We start from the raw sequence: 19,975 nt of genomic DNA on the forward strand, positions 1-19,975 counted from the left end.
TTGTTTGATTTTAGAATTTGGCTGTTATAGTTATTCTGTTTGGCTTCTTTAATGACTTTTGACAAAATTTTACAGTACATTTTGTAGTGACTTTTTAGTCTTGGATCATTACTGTCCCTACTGGCCAAATATAGTTGTCTTTTGTGTTTACATGAAGTTTTTATTCCAATTGTTATCCAGGTGGATTTGTTTTTATTTTCATTTTTGACTATTTTTAAGGGAAAGCTTGAATAAAAGATCCTCAAGTATGTGTTCAGAAAGCAATTAAATTTAGAATCAATATTATTGCTGTCAAATACATTGTCCCATGATTCATTACTTAATTTTGTGACAAAATCTGCCATCTTACCTTCTGAAGCAACGGTAGTCGGCTTATCGACTCAGGAATGTTAGCTCTATGAGCTCATAGCAGCAAAATGCAGTACTACAAAAGCTCTGCCCACAAAAAAATTAGTTCAGTTTCTTTTGGGTACCCCATCGTATGCTCGTCGATTTGATTTTAGAATTCCAGTTTAAAATTTAAAATTTTAAATCACAGGGATACCTGCTCTGTGTCTACATGTGGTGCAGCGGCTATTTCTTGTTTCCAGCACTGTTCATGTATTATTCTGTTTATTCTATTTAAAACTTTAAATTTTGAATTTGAAATTTTAAAAATTTTTAAATTTTAAACTGGAATTCTAAAATCAAATTGATGAGCGTATGTTGGCAAGATTTTAAACAAAACTGACATGCTGGTGTTTTAGATTTTGGATTGTGTGCAGTGTGACAACTACGTAGTGAAAAATACACCTGATGATGGCCAGTTATGGCCAAAACATGTAGTGTAGCGGAAGAAAAGACAAAGAACTACATCCAAATAAATTGTTGCATTCAGGATGGCATTTGTATTATTACATATAGAAGTGTATAGTGCAACAGGATGCTTAAATATAATAAAGTAGAAAGCATCACATTCACGGACCACATAAACAGGCCAGAGTTGCATTACACATACAAGCATCCTGGACAATAGATGAGGTCAGCAAGAACCAACATCAAATTAAATCAACTATACTGACCACAATGATTACACTAACAGGCAAAAATATTAATAAAAAAATTGCAGTAAAATAGAAATAAATTAAAGAAATAAAGCCATACTGAAAATATCATGTGGTGTTATGGAAAACAACAATTTTAAACCACCAGCATAAAGCTACTGAAATTTCAAAGTGAAATTGCTGCATATGTTCCTTTGATATATTGATGAAATGTTGGACTACTTGATGTCACATCTCAGAAGATAGTACACTACTGTGAGAACCCCCAATCCAACAAGATTTTCATCTGTTTTCACTAACCTTCCACCTGTCAGCAAAAAACATCTCACTAGGTCCTGGCAATCTCCAGTTACATAATGGGGGGCTGAAGTAGAATTTCTTATCAAAATATTCTAACACTGATTTTTCAAGATATTCATAATCTTGTCTTGTCATTTTTTCATAATTTCCACTGCTGCGACCACAGAAGGCTGTGGGCAGATCTCTATAACTGCTATCTGTACTATCGCTGCTGTAGGAGATGGGTCCATTGTGGTACCGAAGACTGGATCCAGATGAACTATTTTGCCATGACTGCTGTCCTTTTGCTTCTGTCCTGCTGAGGGCTCTGCCATGCTGTGGCATTGTCCTGCATGGCACAAATTAACATGTACTTCAAAAACAGTTTGTCACATTAGTCACAAAACACAAAAACACTGCAAAGAAGCTGACTGGTTCAATCATCAGTTACTTTACGACCAGCATAAACCCCATCAAAATTTCAACACAGCAATGCTGTGATTATCAACATCAATGTTGAATCTGAAGAACCAATCCTGTTATGAAAACCATTTCTGCACTGGTAACAGCTTTTGCCTATGAGAACACTAACTAAACTAAGTAACTTCATGAAGCTGAGTCCTTCCTGAGAAGTCATTACTTGCACAGCTACTCAAGAACTTCCCAGCATTTTATGGAACCCAAATGTTCATTACCGTGTTCACAAGAGTCTGTCAATGGTTCCCAAGAAAACACTATCAATTTTTTTTTTATTTGTTTCATTCTGGTCCATCACATTAACAATTACAAAGACAAAAATAACACCGTCCAGTGTGACTATTTAAGTTTTATCACTTGAAAACTCATCACCCTTACATGTTTCGATCCCTATGGATCTTCTTCAGATGGCATCAATAATTTTTCCGGAAACTACTATTACAATAGGTGTTAAATTGACACGAACCTGCATGGTTTATAAATTTTAATCTTAACAAAGTTTTTAAGAAACTTTAAAAATTTTAATACCAGGAAGGCTGCTGTAATTGTGAAAAGTTGAACATTTGTGTATTTCAGACATTATATGTGTATGTATATAATTTAACACCTACTGTAATAGCGGTTTCCGGAAAAAGTATTGATGCCCTCTGAAAATGATCCACAGGGATCGAAACATGTACGGGTGATGAGTTTTCAAGTGATAAAACTTAAATAGTCACACTGGACGGTGTTATTTTTGTCTTTATACTCTATCAAAAAATTTCTATCCTCAGTAACTTACGCAAGTTCCAGAATGACAGCTAAATACAGTCGAATATAAATAATGTGACATGTTGCGCTATGGATGACGCCCCTCCCTCCCAGCCAGCCCTGACGTGCCAAGCAAAGGCAGTCAACACCCCGTCTCTCACACGGTGACATAACATGGGACGGCGCAGTTGCTACGTAGCCGTAAACAACTCCCAACAGCGTTGCTACGCTATTGGCAAAACAAGGCGACTAGGCAACAAGGAAGCGAGGTGTTTCCTGTTGTCTGGCTGAGGGTTTATAAGAGAACTATATTACCTACGAAGACAGTTGAGTTGAAATATAGCAGCCGCCTAAGACAGTTGGATTGTAGTAGTCACCGAGTTCAGCTGTAATGAGTGAATCATGATAGTGTGAAGAGATTTGTGTGTAGGGTTCTAAAGTGTGTAAACCCGTAACATTGTGATAATTAATTGTAGCCAGACTTGTAGGTTGTTAAATAAACCAATTAACAATCCGAACGGCGTCTTCAAACATGGCAAAAACATATTACACTGGTGTCAGAATTGTCTACGAACTTAAATACGCCACAAATGAATTGAGTGCACCGAGAAATGGATTCACAGCAGATGATGGAACTCCTGCTGAAGAAAATCAGCGCTGGCCAAGAAAAAGCAGACATCATGCTAGCCAACGTGGCAAAATTAGATGCCAATAAGAGTCGACAAAGAGGAAATGCTGAAAGAGAAGGAAGAGATGGAGGCCAATAGAAAAAAAGACAGAGAAGACTTCCTGGCAAAATTAGACGTCAACCAAAAAAAAACCGACGTCATGCTGACAAAATTAGACGCCTACTATGAAAAGGCGGTGGCCGATAGGAAGGCCGACAAGGAAGAAATGAAGGCCGAAATGCGATCTATGCGGTCAGATTTGGGTGATAAAATCCAACATAGAGTTGAAAACATTTTGGCGATCGCTGAACATGACAAACGAAGTCTTCAGGAAGAATTAACGAAAATCTGTGCAGCAACTGAAGAAACCAAACGCGATTTCCAGGCCTGGTTGGAAGTAGTACAGACAAGGATCGAGCGGGGAATCACACCCACGGTCACCGCGGGCACAGCCCAGCCACCGACATTTAAGGGCAATTCAACGTGGAGTGTGTTCCGGCGACAATCAAGACCGTAGCAGAACACAACCAATGGTTGGACAGGGAAAAATCAACATACCTGATCACCGCTCTGAAGGGCCGGGCGGCAGAAGTTCTACCCGGCATTCTGACCAATACCACTTACCAGGAAACACTTCGGGCACTGGGGGACCGTTTTGGGGAACAGCACTTTGCAGCTGCTTACCACTGCCAATTAAGAACAAGGACGCAGAAACCTGGAGAATACCTGCAAGACTTTGCCATGGCCAATGAACTGCTTGCCCTTAATGCCTACACCAATCTACCTGCAGACCACATAGGAAGAGAGGCAGGAAAAGCGTTCGTATTCGGAATACGAGATGCCGATATAAAGATTCAGCTTCTGCTGAGAGGGGAGAAGACGGTAAACGAGGCCCTCCGACAAGCACTAGAGCTGCAGGCGGTACTGGTAGCAGCCAGACCTCACGGAGATGGCACCAAGAACTACCGCAAGTACCAATCACCCCCCACACAACGAAGAGACAGAAGACAATCAAGGCGCTGAAGCTGTGTAGAATTGGGCCACTTCGGGAATAACTGCCCCCACGAAAAGAAGGCTAATAATGGAATGCGCCGAGAACATGATGATAGGCCAGGCAGATACACACGCGAATTGCCAACAAGCCACAACGAACACACGAACAAGAAGGGCACCCAATAGTCGGGAAATGAGAGACGGCCGGCGGACAGGGGCGGACGCCGGCATATGCGTTAAGGCCCCCACACTACACACTCACAGACATCACGGAAAAGGCCAACACCAGTCTGGTCACCCAGGGATGGGTCGGTGATAAGCCATGCTAGGTGACAGTGGACACCGGAGCATACGTAATGGTAGTAAGACTGGATATCGCCGCCGGATGGCCGGAACGACGGTCAAATACAAATTTTACGCTGCAGACCGTGTCTAGAGGATCCCCACCCATCCTGAAAGAAGTTCTGTTGACCCTTACCCTAGGACGCCGACCGATAACAATGTGGGTTTTCGTCGCGAATATCACTGATGAGCTCATCCTGGGACTGGACATACTGCGAGCCTACGATGTGTCTGTGGACATAGGACGCCAAACTCTGTGTCTGGCGGAAGAAGTATTGTTATGGAGTCCAGGGGCAAGGCCCCGTCCTTCCAGCTTAACAGTGGCAAAGGACCAAGTGATTCCCGCACAGAGCGAGGGAATAGTGTTGGCTAGAATGGAGAATAATCTGATAGTAGAAAATGGTCTAGTACAGCCAAGCCCGCAGGCCCATCCGACTGATGGAATCTACGTAGCCAGGACCCTAGTTCAGGACTGTCAAGAAGTACCAGTGAGGGTCATGAATGCTACCCGCAGGGACCAAAAGCTCAGGAAAGGATCTCCTCTGGCACACTGTGAGCCAGTAACACTCATGGCTTTGCCCGATGTGGGGCAGCCACCAGCACCAGGCCTAAAACTGAAATTAGCTGACGTGACCACAGCGGCGAAGCCACACCTAAGCACCGGAGAATTTCAAGAGTTAGAGGATCTCGTGTCCGAGTTCGCGGATATCTTTGCGAGGGACAAAGAAGATTATGGAAGGACAAACAAAGTATATCACCGCATAGACACGGGAGACGCCCATCCAATTCGACAGCCACCGAGGAGAGTATCCCTGGCTAAACAAGCAGAGGTAAAAGAAATGCTTGACAACATGCGAGGACAAGGGGTTATAGAAGAATCGGACAGCCCTTGGTCGTCCCCGGTCGTTTTAGTCAGAAAAAAAGAATGGGTGGAGAATTCCGTTTCTGTGTGGACTACAGAAAGCTGAACAATGTCACCAAGAAGGATTGCTTTCCACTACCCCACATTGACGACACCCTGGACACGCTTGCCGGAGACAAATGGTTTTCAACTCTCGATTTAAATAGTGCCTATTGGCAAGTCACTGTACACCCAGATGACAAAGAGAACACAGCGTTTTCGACAGGCCAAGGGTTATGGCAGTTCACAGTCATGCCCTTTGGCCTCTGCAATGCCCCGGCAACCTTCGAGAGGCTAATGCAGACAGTCCTACGGGGGCTCACGTACGATTCATGCCTTGTGTATTTGGATGACGTGACCGTAATAAGCCGCACATTCCAAGAGCACATGCTCAACTTACGGAAAGTGTTCGAGAGGTTCAGGGAAGCCCGTCTGAAACTTAACCCGGAAAAGTGTAAACGTTTGCAGAAAGAGGTCAGGTACCTCGGTCATATTGTATCACCAGAAGGTATATCCACCGACCCGGAAAAATTGAAGGCTGTGCAAGAATGGCCGACCCCGAAGGATAAACAAGAAATTAGAAGCTTTCTGGGACTATGCACGTATTACAGGCGATTTATTTCAGGGTTTTCCAACATTGTGAAACCACAAACGAAACTAACTGAAGAGAAACAAACCTTCCAGTGGACTCCAGAAGTGGAGGCCGCTTTTCAAACACTAAAGGGTGCCCCATGTGCTGCCTCTATTCTTGCCCACCTACAGCCAGGAGAGAAATTCATTGTGGACACAGACGCAAGTAATGTCGGAATTGGAGGAGTACTCTCTCAAATACAGGATGGACAAGAGCGTGTCATAGCTTACTTGAGCAATACACTAAACAAAGCGGAGAGAAATTACTGCGTAACCCAACGAGAAATACTTGCCACAGCGAGGACACTGGAACATTTCCACAAGTACATCTACGGACAACAGTTCCATCTGCGAACGGACCACTCTGCGCTTACCTGGCTTATGAGTTTCAAGAACTTAGGACAAACTGCGCGCTGGATACAGTGTCTACAGGAGTACAACTTTACTTCCGAGCATCGTCAAGGCCGGAAACATAACAACGCTGACGCCCTTCCTAGACAACCCTGCCAAGAGCAATGTGTGCATTGCCACAAAGTTGAGACACGGGCATATGTAAAGCAAATACGCGCAATTGGAACCCTACCGGCAGTCGGCTGGGACCCGGTTACCCTAAGAGGGGAACAGCTAAAAGACCCAGACATATGGCCTATTCTACGGGAAGTAGAAAACGGCCAACGACCGAAATGGCAGGACATCGTGGATCGGAGTCCCACGTATAAACGCTACTGGGTCCAGTGGAAATCACTCGCTGTGAGAAACGGCATACTAGAGCGCGACTGGGAATCCGCCAATGGAAGACGTCAAGTAGCCCAGATAATTATTACTCGGAGCAGAGTGAAGGACGTTCTGAGCGAACTACACGGTGAACCGTCAGGAGGTCACTTCGGTGTCAACAACTCTGAATAAGGTTCGGCTGAGATTCTACTGGCTCCAAGCAAGAACCGATATCGAGAAATGGTGTCGACAGTGTGATACATGTGCAGCCAGTCGGGGACAGCGGACCAGGAATCGTGGGAAAATGCACCAGTATAATGTCGGGGCTCCCTTCAAGAGAATAGCCATTGATATCGCAGGGCCCTTCCCACGAAGCGACTAAGGAAACCGATACTTGCTGATCGCTATGGACTACTTTACCAAGTGGCCGGAAGTATACGCCATTCCGAATCAGGACAAGAGCGGAAGTTCTGGTTGCCAACTTCTTCTGCCGCTTCGGCATACCTCGGGAGTTGCATAGTGACCAAGACCGTAACTTCGAGTCTCATCTACTGCAAGAAGTTTTGCAACGCCTGGGAGTGAGCAAGACTCGCACCACACCCCTGCACCCACAGTCGGTGGCCAAGCCAATCGAGGAGCACTTGAGGAAGGTCATCGCAACCCACCAAAGGGACTGGGATGAGAGGTTACCCCTCTTTCTCCTAGCTTACAGGGCATCAAATCACAACACTACGGGCTTGACCCCTGCTAGCCTAGTGTTCAGATGAGAACTACGACTACTCTGCGACCTGCTGTTTGGGGTACCCCCAGACAAAGAACTACCCACAACCGATTATGCAGCAGACTTGGTGGGTCATCTGCATGACATCCATAATTATGCCCGACAACACCTGAAGCTCGCCAGTGACCGGATGAAAACTCGGTACGATAAACTGGCCAACTCCGCAGGTTACGACGAAGGCGACAGAGTTTGGCTCTATCGCCCAACCCGCACGAAAGGGAAATCGACGAAACTACAAGCATCGTGGGAAGGTCCTTACAGAGTAGTAACCAGGATAAATGATGTGGTATACAGAATCCAGAAGAACCCTAGGTCGAGGATGTTGGTAGTAGACCTGGACCGGCTCGCGCCTTATCATGGAGCTGCTCGAGATGAGCAACCATAAAAAGGGGGAAAGATGTAGCGGTTCGAGAGCAGATCAACGGGAAGAAGAGAAACAGTAGCAGGACAGAAAGATACTGCAAGAACAGCCTCCAAAGACAAAGGAACGGGGATGCACCGTTAGGCTATTCGGGATGAACAGCCTTAAGGAGGGAGCAGGGTGACGTGTTGCTCTATGGATGACGCCCCTCCCTCCCAGCCAGCAGTGACGTGCCAAGCAAAGGCAGTCAACACCCCGTCTCTCCCCACGGTGACGTAACACGGTACGCCGCAGTTGCTACGTAGCCGTAAACAACTCCCAACAGCGTTGCTACGCTATTGGCAAAACACGGCGACTAGGCAACAAGGAAGCGAGGTGTTTCCCGTTGTCCGGCTGAGGGTTTATAAGAGAACTACATTGCCTACGAAGAGAGTTCAGTTGAAATATAGCAGCCACCTAAGACAGTTGAATTGTAGTAGTCAACGAGTCCAGTTGTAACGAGTGAATCGTGATAGTGTGAAGAGATTTGTGTGTAGGGTTCTAAAGTGTGTAAACCCGTAACATTGTGATAATTAATTGTAGCCAGACTTGTAGGTTGTTAAATAAACCAATTAACAATCCAAACGGCGTCTTCAGTGGCAAAAACACGTTACAATAATTTGGGTGATAAATTAGTGTATTTTCAGAACGGTTACAGGTTGAGTGGATTCCTGGGCCTCACTTCATGTGGCATCTGCCTATAGGGATATGTGAAAGACCAGGTTTACCAACCTCCAATACCACAATCCCTTTGAAATCAAATTTCACATGACATAGCCAACACTGATAAGTCATAGTCGTGGCACACATTGGATGAATTTTAATATCACGCTGCCGTTTTCTGAGTAATTAATATAGCACAAATCAAACATCTCTACATAAACTTTATGAGTTTTCACACTGTTTTCAAGTTGTTTTATGTTTGTATGTGTAACCATTTAAAAATATATACTAATTTCTTATCAGCCGACTCATTTATAATACCCCTGTACATACTAAGATACCCAACTTGATAGAATAGAGCTGCTATCTAGAGGTACCCTACAAATTTCTTTATTGTATGCATCCCGTTGTGTGCTATATATTAGAATTCCTAATGTATCAGTCAACACAACAATTCTATAATGAACAAATCAATACTACTGCATGATCATTTGTTTGTTATGTGGAAGTACTGCAATATGTTTCGACCCTGCTGGGTCATCATCAGGCAATCATTACATGAATATGTCACTTGTTATTGGCTTGCTTAGCAATACTGATCAGGATCAGTGATATATAAATTTTTCATTCAGCTTGGTACGTTATAATAATTTCAACTGTTAAATTTAAATATAAAAATGTTCACTTCACTAAAAATAAAATATTCAATTAATATAAAACTTCAAAATTTTCAAGTCATCTGATTATTTCGTGGTATGATAATGTGTATGTTGCATAGTATGTGGGTTCTTTGGAGTTGCCATTGTTCATTTTAATGTCCTATTATATCTAAAAGCAAATTATTGGCGTGTTATAAAAAAAAGTAAAGATATCCCTGTAACAGGCCGTGGAGGCCCATAGGCTTGAAATGTTGTGGTTCCCACATTTTCTAGGCAATCGGCTCATAGATGGCAGCAAGATTGTCAGCCCTACGCACCGACCGCGTTTTAACCCCAATAACATTCCAAGAATATTCCTGGTACTCATTTCTGTTAGAGGCTGAGTCGACCCCTGGGCCATAGTGCGGCTGGAAGAATTAGGACAATTTATAAAATCTAATGACCTCATCGAGACTTGAACCCGGACCTTCCGGTTTGTAGCATAGTGCCTCAACCAACTACGCTACTGGGTGCCCCACTGGCGTGTTATTCCGTTTAAAATTAAAATTCCAATTACCATTACAATTTAAAACTTATTTGAAATTGAAGTTATCCTGTTAACTCTTGTCATTGCATAAAATGATGTATGCTGTGCAGTGGTTTTCTATATGATGATATTTTCGCGTGTTGCCTATGTAACGCAACAAATAACTTCAAGCAGGTCTCAGATTTGGCGAACGTTTTACACTTACACAATTCAGTGTCCCAATTATTGTCACTTATAATGTCCTCTAGATGCTTCTTCGTCACTATCGCAATTCTCGCTGCTCGCGGTCAAGTGTTCTCGGGGACCGCTAGACTCCAACTAACTCATCTGGTACGCTGAATCCCCTCACACAGGCCTTTCGTGGGCCACACACAAAACAGCCTGTATTGTTGGAACTTGTTTACAGACCGATTGCATAGCAATGGTCACGGCACAGACTCCATAGAAAACACCGCACTCCCACTGTAACCTTGTGTGTATTCGAGGTGTTTCGCGGTCAGTTACCTAGCAACGCTGTGTCCATCCACGTTACACTGTCCACTTCTAAACGTTGTTCGTTCCAAACAGCCTAACGGTACTTCCCTTCCTTTGGTGTTCATCTTCCGGACGTTACCACCGCCCCCTTCTTCAAGGGTGCTCGTCCCGAGCAGCTCCATCGTCATTCGTTCATCCCGACGTCTCACACTCATCCATCACTTTCTCTCTCGCTGGGGAAGCCACTGCTTCTACGTTACCGGCTCCTCCTTGATGTGCTGTTTAATTTTTCTGCTTCGGAGGGGGTTGGCCCCTCCACAGTGTTCAATCCTTGTTTTGTCGCTCCGGAGGACGCCGATACCTTCACAGCGTCGAGTCTCTCCGCAACCCGCCTAACATTCTGGTTGCTCTATTCTTTCCCTCGTATAGCGGCCGCTTGCCGCCTCGGTCCTTAATTCCACTTCTGCATTCAGGTCTCGGTTGATGTCTCCTCCCAAGAGTCCGTTCTTTCATGGCTCCTCGTACCACACTGTCCCCGGCATGAACTTTCCCGATGGCGTTTTCCTTACACCGTGCCACCATCGCACGGTGGGTCGTCCCTCTATGGGCGATGGCCAATTTCTTTTGGGATGCACACTTTTCCCACGTCACCTCCAAGTGGGCGACGGCGAACTTCTTCCTCCGGGATCCACAACATCCCTAGATCCTTTCTTCCGGCTGTACGTGACGCTCTGCAGCTAAGTTTCGATCCCTATGCCGTGTCTTCTTCGGTCCTCTGACCGGCATTACTGTGGCGTCTTCTTTAGGGACCTCTTCTTTTTGGGCTACCTCAGGTTTCCTGTCCTCTGAGATCGGCTATTTTTCCAGACATGCCTCCATCCAATACAAAGGATGGTTCTTTTGATTTTGTTCATATTTAACCAAACTGTACACTCCAAGAGGTCTGTTAACATACCAGAGTTCAGGATTCTCAAGGCAGATACTGGAAACTTTTCATCTGTCATACAGTCAACGAAACATCAAGGTGTGAGGGGTTTCATACAGTTATCCCATGTTAAACCTGAAGAGGAAAGGCAAATTGCTGCTTGGTGCTTTCAAATCTGATTAAGTTTCAGCATGAGGACCGGGTGCATTCATCCTCTTACTCAATGATAACATAAACTATAAAGGCAAAGCCTATGGTGTCTCCATCTGGAGTCCTTTAAGTCAAGCAGGATGCACGCCTCATAAATAAGGGTATCGGGGAATAGACTCAAGTTTCTTAATAGTCTAATGAAAGAAGGAAATATGCCAGAAGAATTTAAAGAATACTACTGTCATTACAAAAAAAAAATATACAACAAAGTTATCAGTGAAGCAAAAAATTAACTAATAACGTGCGAATATGAGCATCAGGGAATAAATCAAAAGCCATGTGGGACCTAGTTAAGGAGGAACTAGGAAAACAGAAAAAAGCAATGAAGAATATTGAAATAAGCGAGAATGGAGTAAATATACAGGATTCAAAAGCTACAGCCAATGTCTTTAACGAATACTATATCAGTATTGCCCAAAAGGTATTGGGTGGCAATCCATTATCAAAAACCAATGAAGTTAATATCAATACAGTAAAATATAATAGTAACAGCATGTTCTTAACCCCAACTACTGAAGAGGCAGTGGCAGGCATAATTAAAGAACTGAGAAATAAAAAATCAATGGGAATAGATGATATTCCAAAATGTTGTCCTAAAATAACAACTGCTTTGACAAATATAATTAATCTGTCACTCTCAACTGGGCATTTTCCTGATCAACTAAAAATTGCAAAAGTGAAACCTTTGTATAAGAAAGGATGTGATACAGAAGTTGGGAATTATAGACCAGTTTCACTAATTTCTGTTTTTTAAAAAATAATAGAAAAAATCATACATAAAAGACTATAATTTTTTAACAATCACAGCATACTTAACAATAAACAGCATGGTTTCTGTAAAGGGAAGTCAACAAATACTGCAACTGCAGAGTTTATGGAGAGGGTCTACAAATCATTGGATGAGAGGGAAATAAGTATAGGGATATTTCTGGATCTGTCAAAGGCATATGACTTAGTTGATCACAACATATTGCTAAGGAAGATGACAAGAATGGGAATAAGAGGGGTTGCACTAAAATGGTTAATATCATATCTAGAAAACAGGGAACAAAAAGTGGAAATTACAGTACATACAGATGTATAGAAAGTAATGAAATCACTATCTATCTATCGTGAAAGAGACCCATAAGACATGGAGTCCCACAAGGTTCTGTTCTCGGACCAGTCTTGTTTTTGCTATGTATCAATGATCTACAAGCTGGCACTCAACATGGAAGACCAACGTTTTTTGCTGACGATACTAGTATTCTTATAACAGGAAACAGTGCTAATGATGTCCGAAGGAAAATAAATAAAACAATAAATGCACTAACACAGTAGTATGAAAGGAATAGATTAATTATTAATAAAGAAAAAACAACAACTACCTTGTTGTAGTTCTTGTGCCCCTTCTTTCATACTACATGTTTCAGCCGTAATCGGCCATCATCAGGTGTATTTCACTTCATGTAGCTCTCACACAGCACTCAATATTAACATTTAAATTCCAGATTTCCAATTCTTCGTTTTCTGTCATCAATCAGAACCCGATATTCCAAACAACACTTGTCGATTTTGTCAATTGTGTTTTATGAATATTCACACGTCGACTGGTTTAAAATTTTTAAATTCTCATTTAGCTTTAATACTTAAAATTTCAATTTAGATTTAAAAACCCAAATCACAGAGATACCTGCTCTATGCTTATATGTGCTGCAGCGGCTACCTCTTACTTTCAGCACAACTCGTGTGTTATCTTGTGCAGGTTCTCTGTGTGCGCGCCACTGCTTTTCTTTAATACGTTTGCTCTGTATCTCTGTGACTTTGGTTTTTAAATCTAAATTTCAATTTTAAATATAAAAGCTAAATGAGAATTTAAAAAATTTAAACCAATCGACGCTTGAATATTCATAAAACAGATCTGACAAAATTGATAAGGGGAGTTTTGGAATATCGGGCGGCGATTGACGACAGAAAACGAACAATTGGAAATCTGGAATTTAAATGTTAATACTGAGTGCAGTGTGACAGCTACGTGAAGTGAAATACACCTGATGATGGCCAATTACGGCCGAAACGTGTAATGTGAAAGAAGGGGGACAAGAACTACAATAAGGTGTTACATTTACGATGGAGTTTATATTATACATATAGAAGTGTGGAATGTAACAGGATGCTTAAATATAATATCAGGAAATGCAAAATTGATCTTTAGGTTGCAGAAGAGAGCTATCAGAGCTATGATACAAATCCCAAAAACCATTAGTTGTAAACAGTATTTTAAATTGTTACATATACAGTAAAACCTGCCTTAAATGGACCGTCTATTAAATGGAAATCTGTCTTAAACGGAAATATTTTCAGGTCCCTTGACTTTGGGGCTGAAAAAGATGTTAAATAACCTGGATTAAACAGAAACTGTCTAATGTGGACAACGGAAATCAAAATAATCCTTTATCCAAAAAAATTTCCAGTCTTCCAGAATGCATCGTTTAGAATAATTTTAGGCATCCTATGCATTCTACAGAATTTAGTTTTCCCTGACTCTTTAAAATAAGCGTCTAATGGTACTCCACTACCTGCACTGAAACTCACCAGAACTGTTTTCCCCTTCTGGAAATTGTATTCAGTAAGGGCTCTAGGCCTACAGTTTTACTTTAGTCTAGCAGTTGTCATCATGGCTACAAAGACAAGAGTTGTGCTTGATCTTAACACAAGATAAAAGTGATTCACGCGAGTGAGCGAGATAAGCTGTCTGTTAAGCAGATCATGAAGATGTTTAACGTCAGTAAAACTCAAGTGTATGAGATTCTAAAGAAGAAAACAGAAATTTTGAAGTGGTGGGAAACTTGTGCTAATGGAAAAATAAAAAGAGAACTTAAGAAAACTGCAAATGAAAACGTTAATGAAATAGTGTGAGAGTGGTTTCAGTGTGAGGGCGAAAAATCACCGGTTGTCAGATCCTATGGCATAGGAATATGCTAAAAAATCACTGAAAAACTGGGGAAGACTGAATTCAAAGCATTTAACGGATGGTTGGAGAGTTTTCGCAAAAGACATCGGATGGTTTTTAATGAACTTTGTGGTGAATCAAGTGATGTAAATAGTGAGACCATTGAGGAATGGGAAGCTAAATTGCCATCCATAATCGAGGGATATGAACCTGAAAACATAGCAAACGGTGATGAGACTGGACTGTTCTTCTGCGCGCTTCTGAATAAATCGTTACGTCTGAAAGGTGAAAAATGTTTGGGAGAAAAACTGTGCAAAGAAAGACTTGACTGTTTTTCAATGTGGTTTTATGTCAGGTGAAATTGAGAAAACCTTGGTGATTGGCAAGGCAGCAAAACCACAATGCTTCTGAAACATGGACATACAGAAACTTCCCGTTGAGTGGAGATCCAACAAAAAGGCATGGATGACATCACAGATCATGGAGGAATGGTTAACAGCCTTCAATGGTAGAATAAAAATGCAAAACCGGCATGTTTTCTTGTTTTTGGATAACGCAACGTGACACCCCCATATCGAACTTTCCAATGTGCAACTTGCTTGATTCCCTCCAAACACCACTAGTGTTTCTCAACCAATGGATCAGGGCCTCATTCGGAATGTTAAGGTCAACTAGCATAAATTATTAATGCAATCTTTGCTCGTCAATATAAATTCTACATCATCCGCCTCTGAACTTGCAAGAACTGTCTCGGTTCCAGATGCGGTTATTTGGATAAGTCAAGCAGTAAAGAAGTTGTTACCAGAAACTGGACAAAGTGTTTCTATGGTAGAAGTTACTCCTAGTGTAGAAAATGAGAATGACCAGAAGGACTTACATTGAATGAATGAAGCTGCTTTCAGTAACTGCAATGCTAAGGACTACATCAACATAGACAAACATGTGCAAACAGAACCAGACACAATGGATATCGATGTATTAGTTGAGAATTTTAGAGAAAATCGAAAATGAAGAGAGGAGGAGGAGGAAGAGGAAGAAGAGGAAAATGACATTGTGATAGAAGAAGAAAAGTGTAGAGTGAAGATTTATCAGGATGCTGCCAACAGTTTAAAGGTAGTGCAGGAGTTTGCCGTGCAACGGAATGATTCAGACATGCTTACTCTAATTTCTCAAGCTAAAGTGTTTGTGGAAAGTCAGGCAGCCAAGGGGGTAAACTGCGTGCAAAAAACTGCCAGAGTTCTGGTAAAATTATAAAAAGTGAGTACTGCAATTTTTTCCTGTTCAGTGTAATGTTTGCATGTGTTCAATGATTATAGTCTGAATAAATTAATGAGCATGTTGTTTTGTTTTGTCTCAAATACATTTATGTCCTGGTTTAGTTATTATACTATACCTTGATTAAATGGAAACCTGGCTTCAGTAGAAATTTTTTCTGGTCCCTTGAGATTCTGTTTAAGACAGGTTTTACTGTATTACCTTTACCATGTCTGTGTATACACAGTAGAACTTGGTTATAACGTCATCAAAGGGACCTAAAAATATTGTCGTTATAAACGAATGTCGTTGTAACCGAAATGGGCACTTCCACAGTAGCCTTATGTTAGTGACGTAAAAATCTACCAAAAACCGAGTTAAAATGTTGCATTTTTTAGTGAAATACGTAGTTAAGTACAGACTAACGTAACATTAACGTGGAATTGCCCAAATGTGTAATATCAAAGACATATTACAGCGCTTTTCACTGACAATACACACAATATTTCACGAATCACTTCAACTTTCTCTTCAATGCTTAAAACTTTCCTTTTCATTGCCATTTTTTCGCTACTGCACTTCTCTGGGTTTAGTCTGGAACACTACAGGGTAAGTAGACAATGTGAGGTCCTGTTAGACGAGATTCTAGGAAAGGAATGCAGTTAACAACCTGCCGCGTCCTCTTGCACTATTCACGCAGTCCCACCCCACACCCTGTTTTCGCATAAAACCCACGCTCCTCTTCCAGCCCGCAGTCATATTCTTCCAGGACAGTCACGTCAGCAAGTAGAGAAAGTGAGGGTGGGCAGACACATCGAACTTTCCCACGATATCAGAGAAATTCAGGAATGAAAATGATGTTACATACGAGGTTGATGCATTTGTGAATGTCATACTAAGAAAGGTATAAAAACAGTTGCTTTATGAGGAATTGGTTCGTACCATTGAATATTTGACGCAATAGACAAGGTGTCGCAGAAACCGATGTTGCTATAACCAAGTTTTACTGTATATATATATATGAAATTCTAGTTTACACAAATACCAATTTGAATGTTCCCATAACCAATTCAGGAGTACACTCACACAATACAAGGAGAAAAGATGACTTGTTCATAGTGCCATGTAATATGAGTCTATACAAAAACAATTTCAATAATATTGGACTTTGTATGTTAAATCAGTTGCCACAGTATATTAAAGAGATATCAGTAGTATACAAGTTTAAAAAGACTTTGAAGACATTCATACTTGATCATTGTTTCTATAGTATAGATGAGTTTCTCTTGTTTGGAGGCAAATACTAGTTCTAATCACTTGTAAACATATATTCCAAGAATAATTAACTTGTAGATTTTAATATTAGTAATGTTATAGGAATGCCTACTGCCCTATTCTGTATTTTTTTTCTTACAGGAACAAGATCGAGGATACCAGGTTATTTTGTGCCAGGATAGAAGGATCGGGTCTTGAGGCATACAGCGGTGTCGTGTGTTAAACGATTATATTAGTTCTATTATTAGAATCATCATTGTATTATCTGAGTATATTATTATATAATTATATTATTATTATTATTTATTATTGTAAAGTATTTGACTTGTCCTATATCATGTATAATGATCCATGGATATGACGTAAATAAATAAATAAAAGCCTTTTCTGCATCAAAAGGCCCTGAAGATTTAAAGGGCACTGTGCCTGCCCTTGCAGTTACTTCAACCCCCACCCCCCTCTGACTGTTACAGTGTTATCTTGTTTTCAGATCTCCAATGATGAAATACAACAGATTCTTCGGAAGAAGAAAGACCACACAAAAGCATACAACAGTCATCTGGTCTTGACAAGACAAAATAATAACACAAACTAAAACAAAACAAAAAAAAAGAGGAGGGTAGTAACAAGCAGATGAGGAAAATTAAACAGGACCCAGAAAAGCTGGGCATAGATAATTTTTGGGAGAATGAAAAGAATGACCATAAGAATGTTGGAATACAAATGAGTAAAAAATGTGGTGGTACAGATAGGCAATTATGGAAGTTACAGCAAAAGCGAGAAGCCCATTAGCATTTTATAATAGTTTAAGGCACAACTGCAAGAAGCAGAAATACACTCAACCATGTACAGTAGAAACCTGGAGTGAACTTTGGCAGAAAACTGGAGCTTGGAAATTGAAAGGGGTTGGGAGAAACAATGAACATGGGATTTGTCCCATATGTAGCAAAGAAGATGATCACACCCCATGTTGAGATGTGAACAAAGATTTGGAGGGGCCAAATTCTAGACAAGAGATGCATAAATAGGTGTTAGATTAATAGGATGCAAGAACAAATATCAATGGGAAAGAAGCGTATGAAACTGTGAGAATAGAGCTTGAATAAATTTTGGTAGTAGTAACTCATTGAGGTACTATTATAACATGTATAATTACAATGTAATAATAATATATGCTGTACACTACAGGAATATTGTAATTTTTCTGGGATGTTGGAATATAAGTCCTGGGAGTCAAACTCTGGCACCCAATTTCTTTACCTAAGGTGAAAATTCACACTGGACTATTTTGGTAGTCTGTCTTAGACACCCAGAAATCTGACACACTATTATTAACATCAATCACAATTTTTATCAAGTTTCCAAGAGAGGAAATGAAAAGTTGAAGCCATGTATAACAATCCACCATTCCTAGCATTATACATTACTTCAGTACCAGGATATATATTTGTTAAACGTTGCTCTTCCTACGCTACTGCAGACGGCCATGAATTCCCCTTCTGAATAAGAGAAAACATTACTGAAAGTTTGTGACGATGGTACATTAGTACAAATATTATGTTTTTGGACATTATCCACCGTCCTGTGTTTGTATGAACACAACATTTCAGAAACTGGATTCTGTCTCCGTCTTCTAGTAAAATCTATTCAGTTTGGCCCAATCGGTAGAGCTAGTCCCTATCTCTGGACCTGAAGACAGACAAACTCTAGTCTCCGAAACGTTTTGAAATATAAACGGAACGGTGCTTTCTTATAGGAGACAGAACGATAGAATATGTCCAAAAACATAATATTTGTGGAAATCACTACTGTTCAGATACTGCCTGTTTGTTTGGAATACAGAAATTCACACGTAAAGTTTCCCATGGTTTGGCGAAGAAATTGATACCAATTTAGTGATATCGGATGCATTTGGTCTAACCTAAAAAAACTCCAACTGTCTTCTTTCGTTATATGAATCATGACAGAGATTAAATATGTTGGAATAACATTTAATTATACGGGAGACTTCATTACCTGCATATGACATACGCTATCTATATCACACAACCCCGTCAGCACAGGAACAACACATAATCAAGCATGATGAGGATGATGAGTATGCTTGATCATACACAACCAAACATTACAACGATTACAATATTATCCATTGTATTTCCGGTTTAAAAATTATTCCGCGTCATTTAAATAATAAAACTGTGGGAAGTCTAAAATTATCAAGTTCGGTTATTGAAAACTATACGAAGAAAAGTAAGATTTCATCACAGTGTAAATTATGTTAATTAGTATGTTGAAATGAGTTCTGTAGCTTGTTTACGTCGACGATGTTAATTTGTTGGGGGAGAAAAACCATAAAAGTAACAGATAACCTTACAAGAAAGTAAAGACATTGATCTAGACGTAGGTTATGTGCATAAACATTACATGCAGCTAAACTTTGCAATAAAGTCATTTAAGAATGTTTAGAAATAATAGTGATGCGCCGAGTATAATTAGAATGAACGTCAAGGATTATGAGATAGACATGGCATATAGCATGCATGCGGAGGCCGGGAATGCATATGGGATTTTAGTGGGAATGCCATAAGGAAAGAGACCACTAGGAAGACCTAATCATAGGTGGAGTGATCATATTAAAATGGATCTTGGAGGGATAGAATGGGGTGCTTTGGACTGGATTCATCTGGCTAAGGATAGGAAGCAGTGGAGGGCTCTTGTGAAAATGATAATGAACCTTAGGGTTCCACAGAATATTGGGGAATTCTGAAATAGCAGCTTCTCAGGAAGGACCCTACTCCATGCAGTTAGCTAAAAATAATAACTCTGTAGCTAATAAACATAAATGCAGCTCATGATTTAATTACTGCTTTCTACAATGCATAAATCAAGGTAAAGGTAAAACTGTCCCTGTGCTTAACTACTTAAGAACTACACCTTGAAGACATATTGGGGAGTGGATGTATAGATCCATATTTTCTTGACCTTCACACTAATTGGAGGTGAGAGGTCAGCTTCTCACCCAAGCTGCTTTACCCCCGGTACCCATTGGATAGGCTGGGTGAACCCCAGAGCCAAGTCT

The 19,975-nt window shown here is 40.9% G+C and overlaps 2 protein-coding genes across 2 annotated transcripts in view; one reads left to right on the forward strand and one right to left on the reverse strand.

Annotated features, from left to right (window-relative positions):
- The window catches only part of LOC111864778 (cap-specific mRNA (nucleoside-2'-O-)-methyltransferase 2), a gene marked incomplete at its 3' end in the record, with an annotated part of 26,339 nt that extends 7,224 nt beyond the window's left edge, over positions 1 to 19,115 (reverse strand). Inside the window, exons 1-2 of the mRNA XM_023852286.2 lie at positions 18,913 to 19,115; positions 1,344 to 1,671 (exon numbers count right to left, since the gene is read on the reverse strand). Coding sequence (XP_023708054.1) covers positions 1,344 to 1,667 — 324 coding nt within the window. The remainder of the gene's footprint in view (positions 1 to 1,343; positions 1,672 to 18,912) is intronic.
- On the forward strand, positions 4,567 to 5,520 carry LOC111864779. Its single transcript, XM_023852287.1, has one exon. It carries the CDS (start codon positions 4,567 to 4,569, stop codon positions 5,518 to 5,520), a length of 954 nt encoding a protein of 317 aa, XP_023708055.1.
- Positions 19,116 to 19,975: the final 860 nt, after the last annotated feature.

Source organism: Cryptotermes secundus, unplaced genomic scaffold, assembly GCF_002891405.2.
Source record: "Cryptotermes secundus unplaced genomic scaffold, Csec_1.0 scaffold1273, whole genome shotgun sequence".
Taxonomy (NCBI): Eukaryota; Metazoa; Arthropoda; class Insecta; order Blattodea; family Kalotermitidae; genus Cryptotermes; species Cryptotermes secundus.

Coding starts and splice junctions, on each gene's coding strand:
- LOC111864779 (XM_023852287.1), top strand. CDS start 4,567: ATGGTAGTAAGACTGGATATCGCCGCCGGATGGCCGGAACGACGGTCA.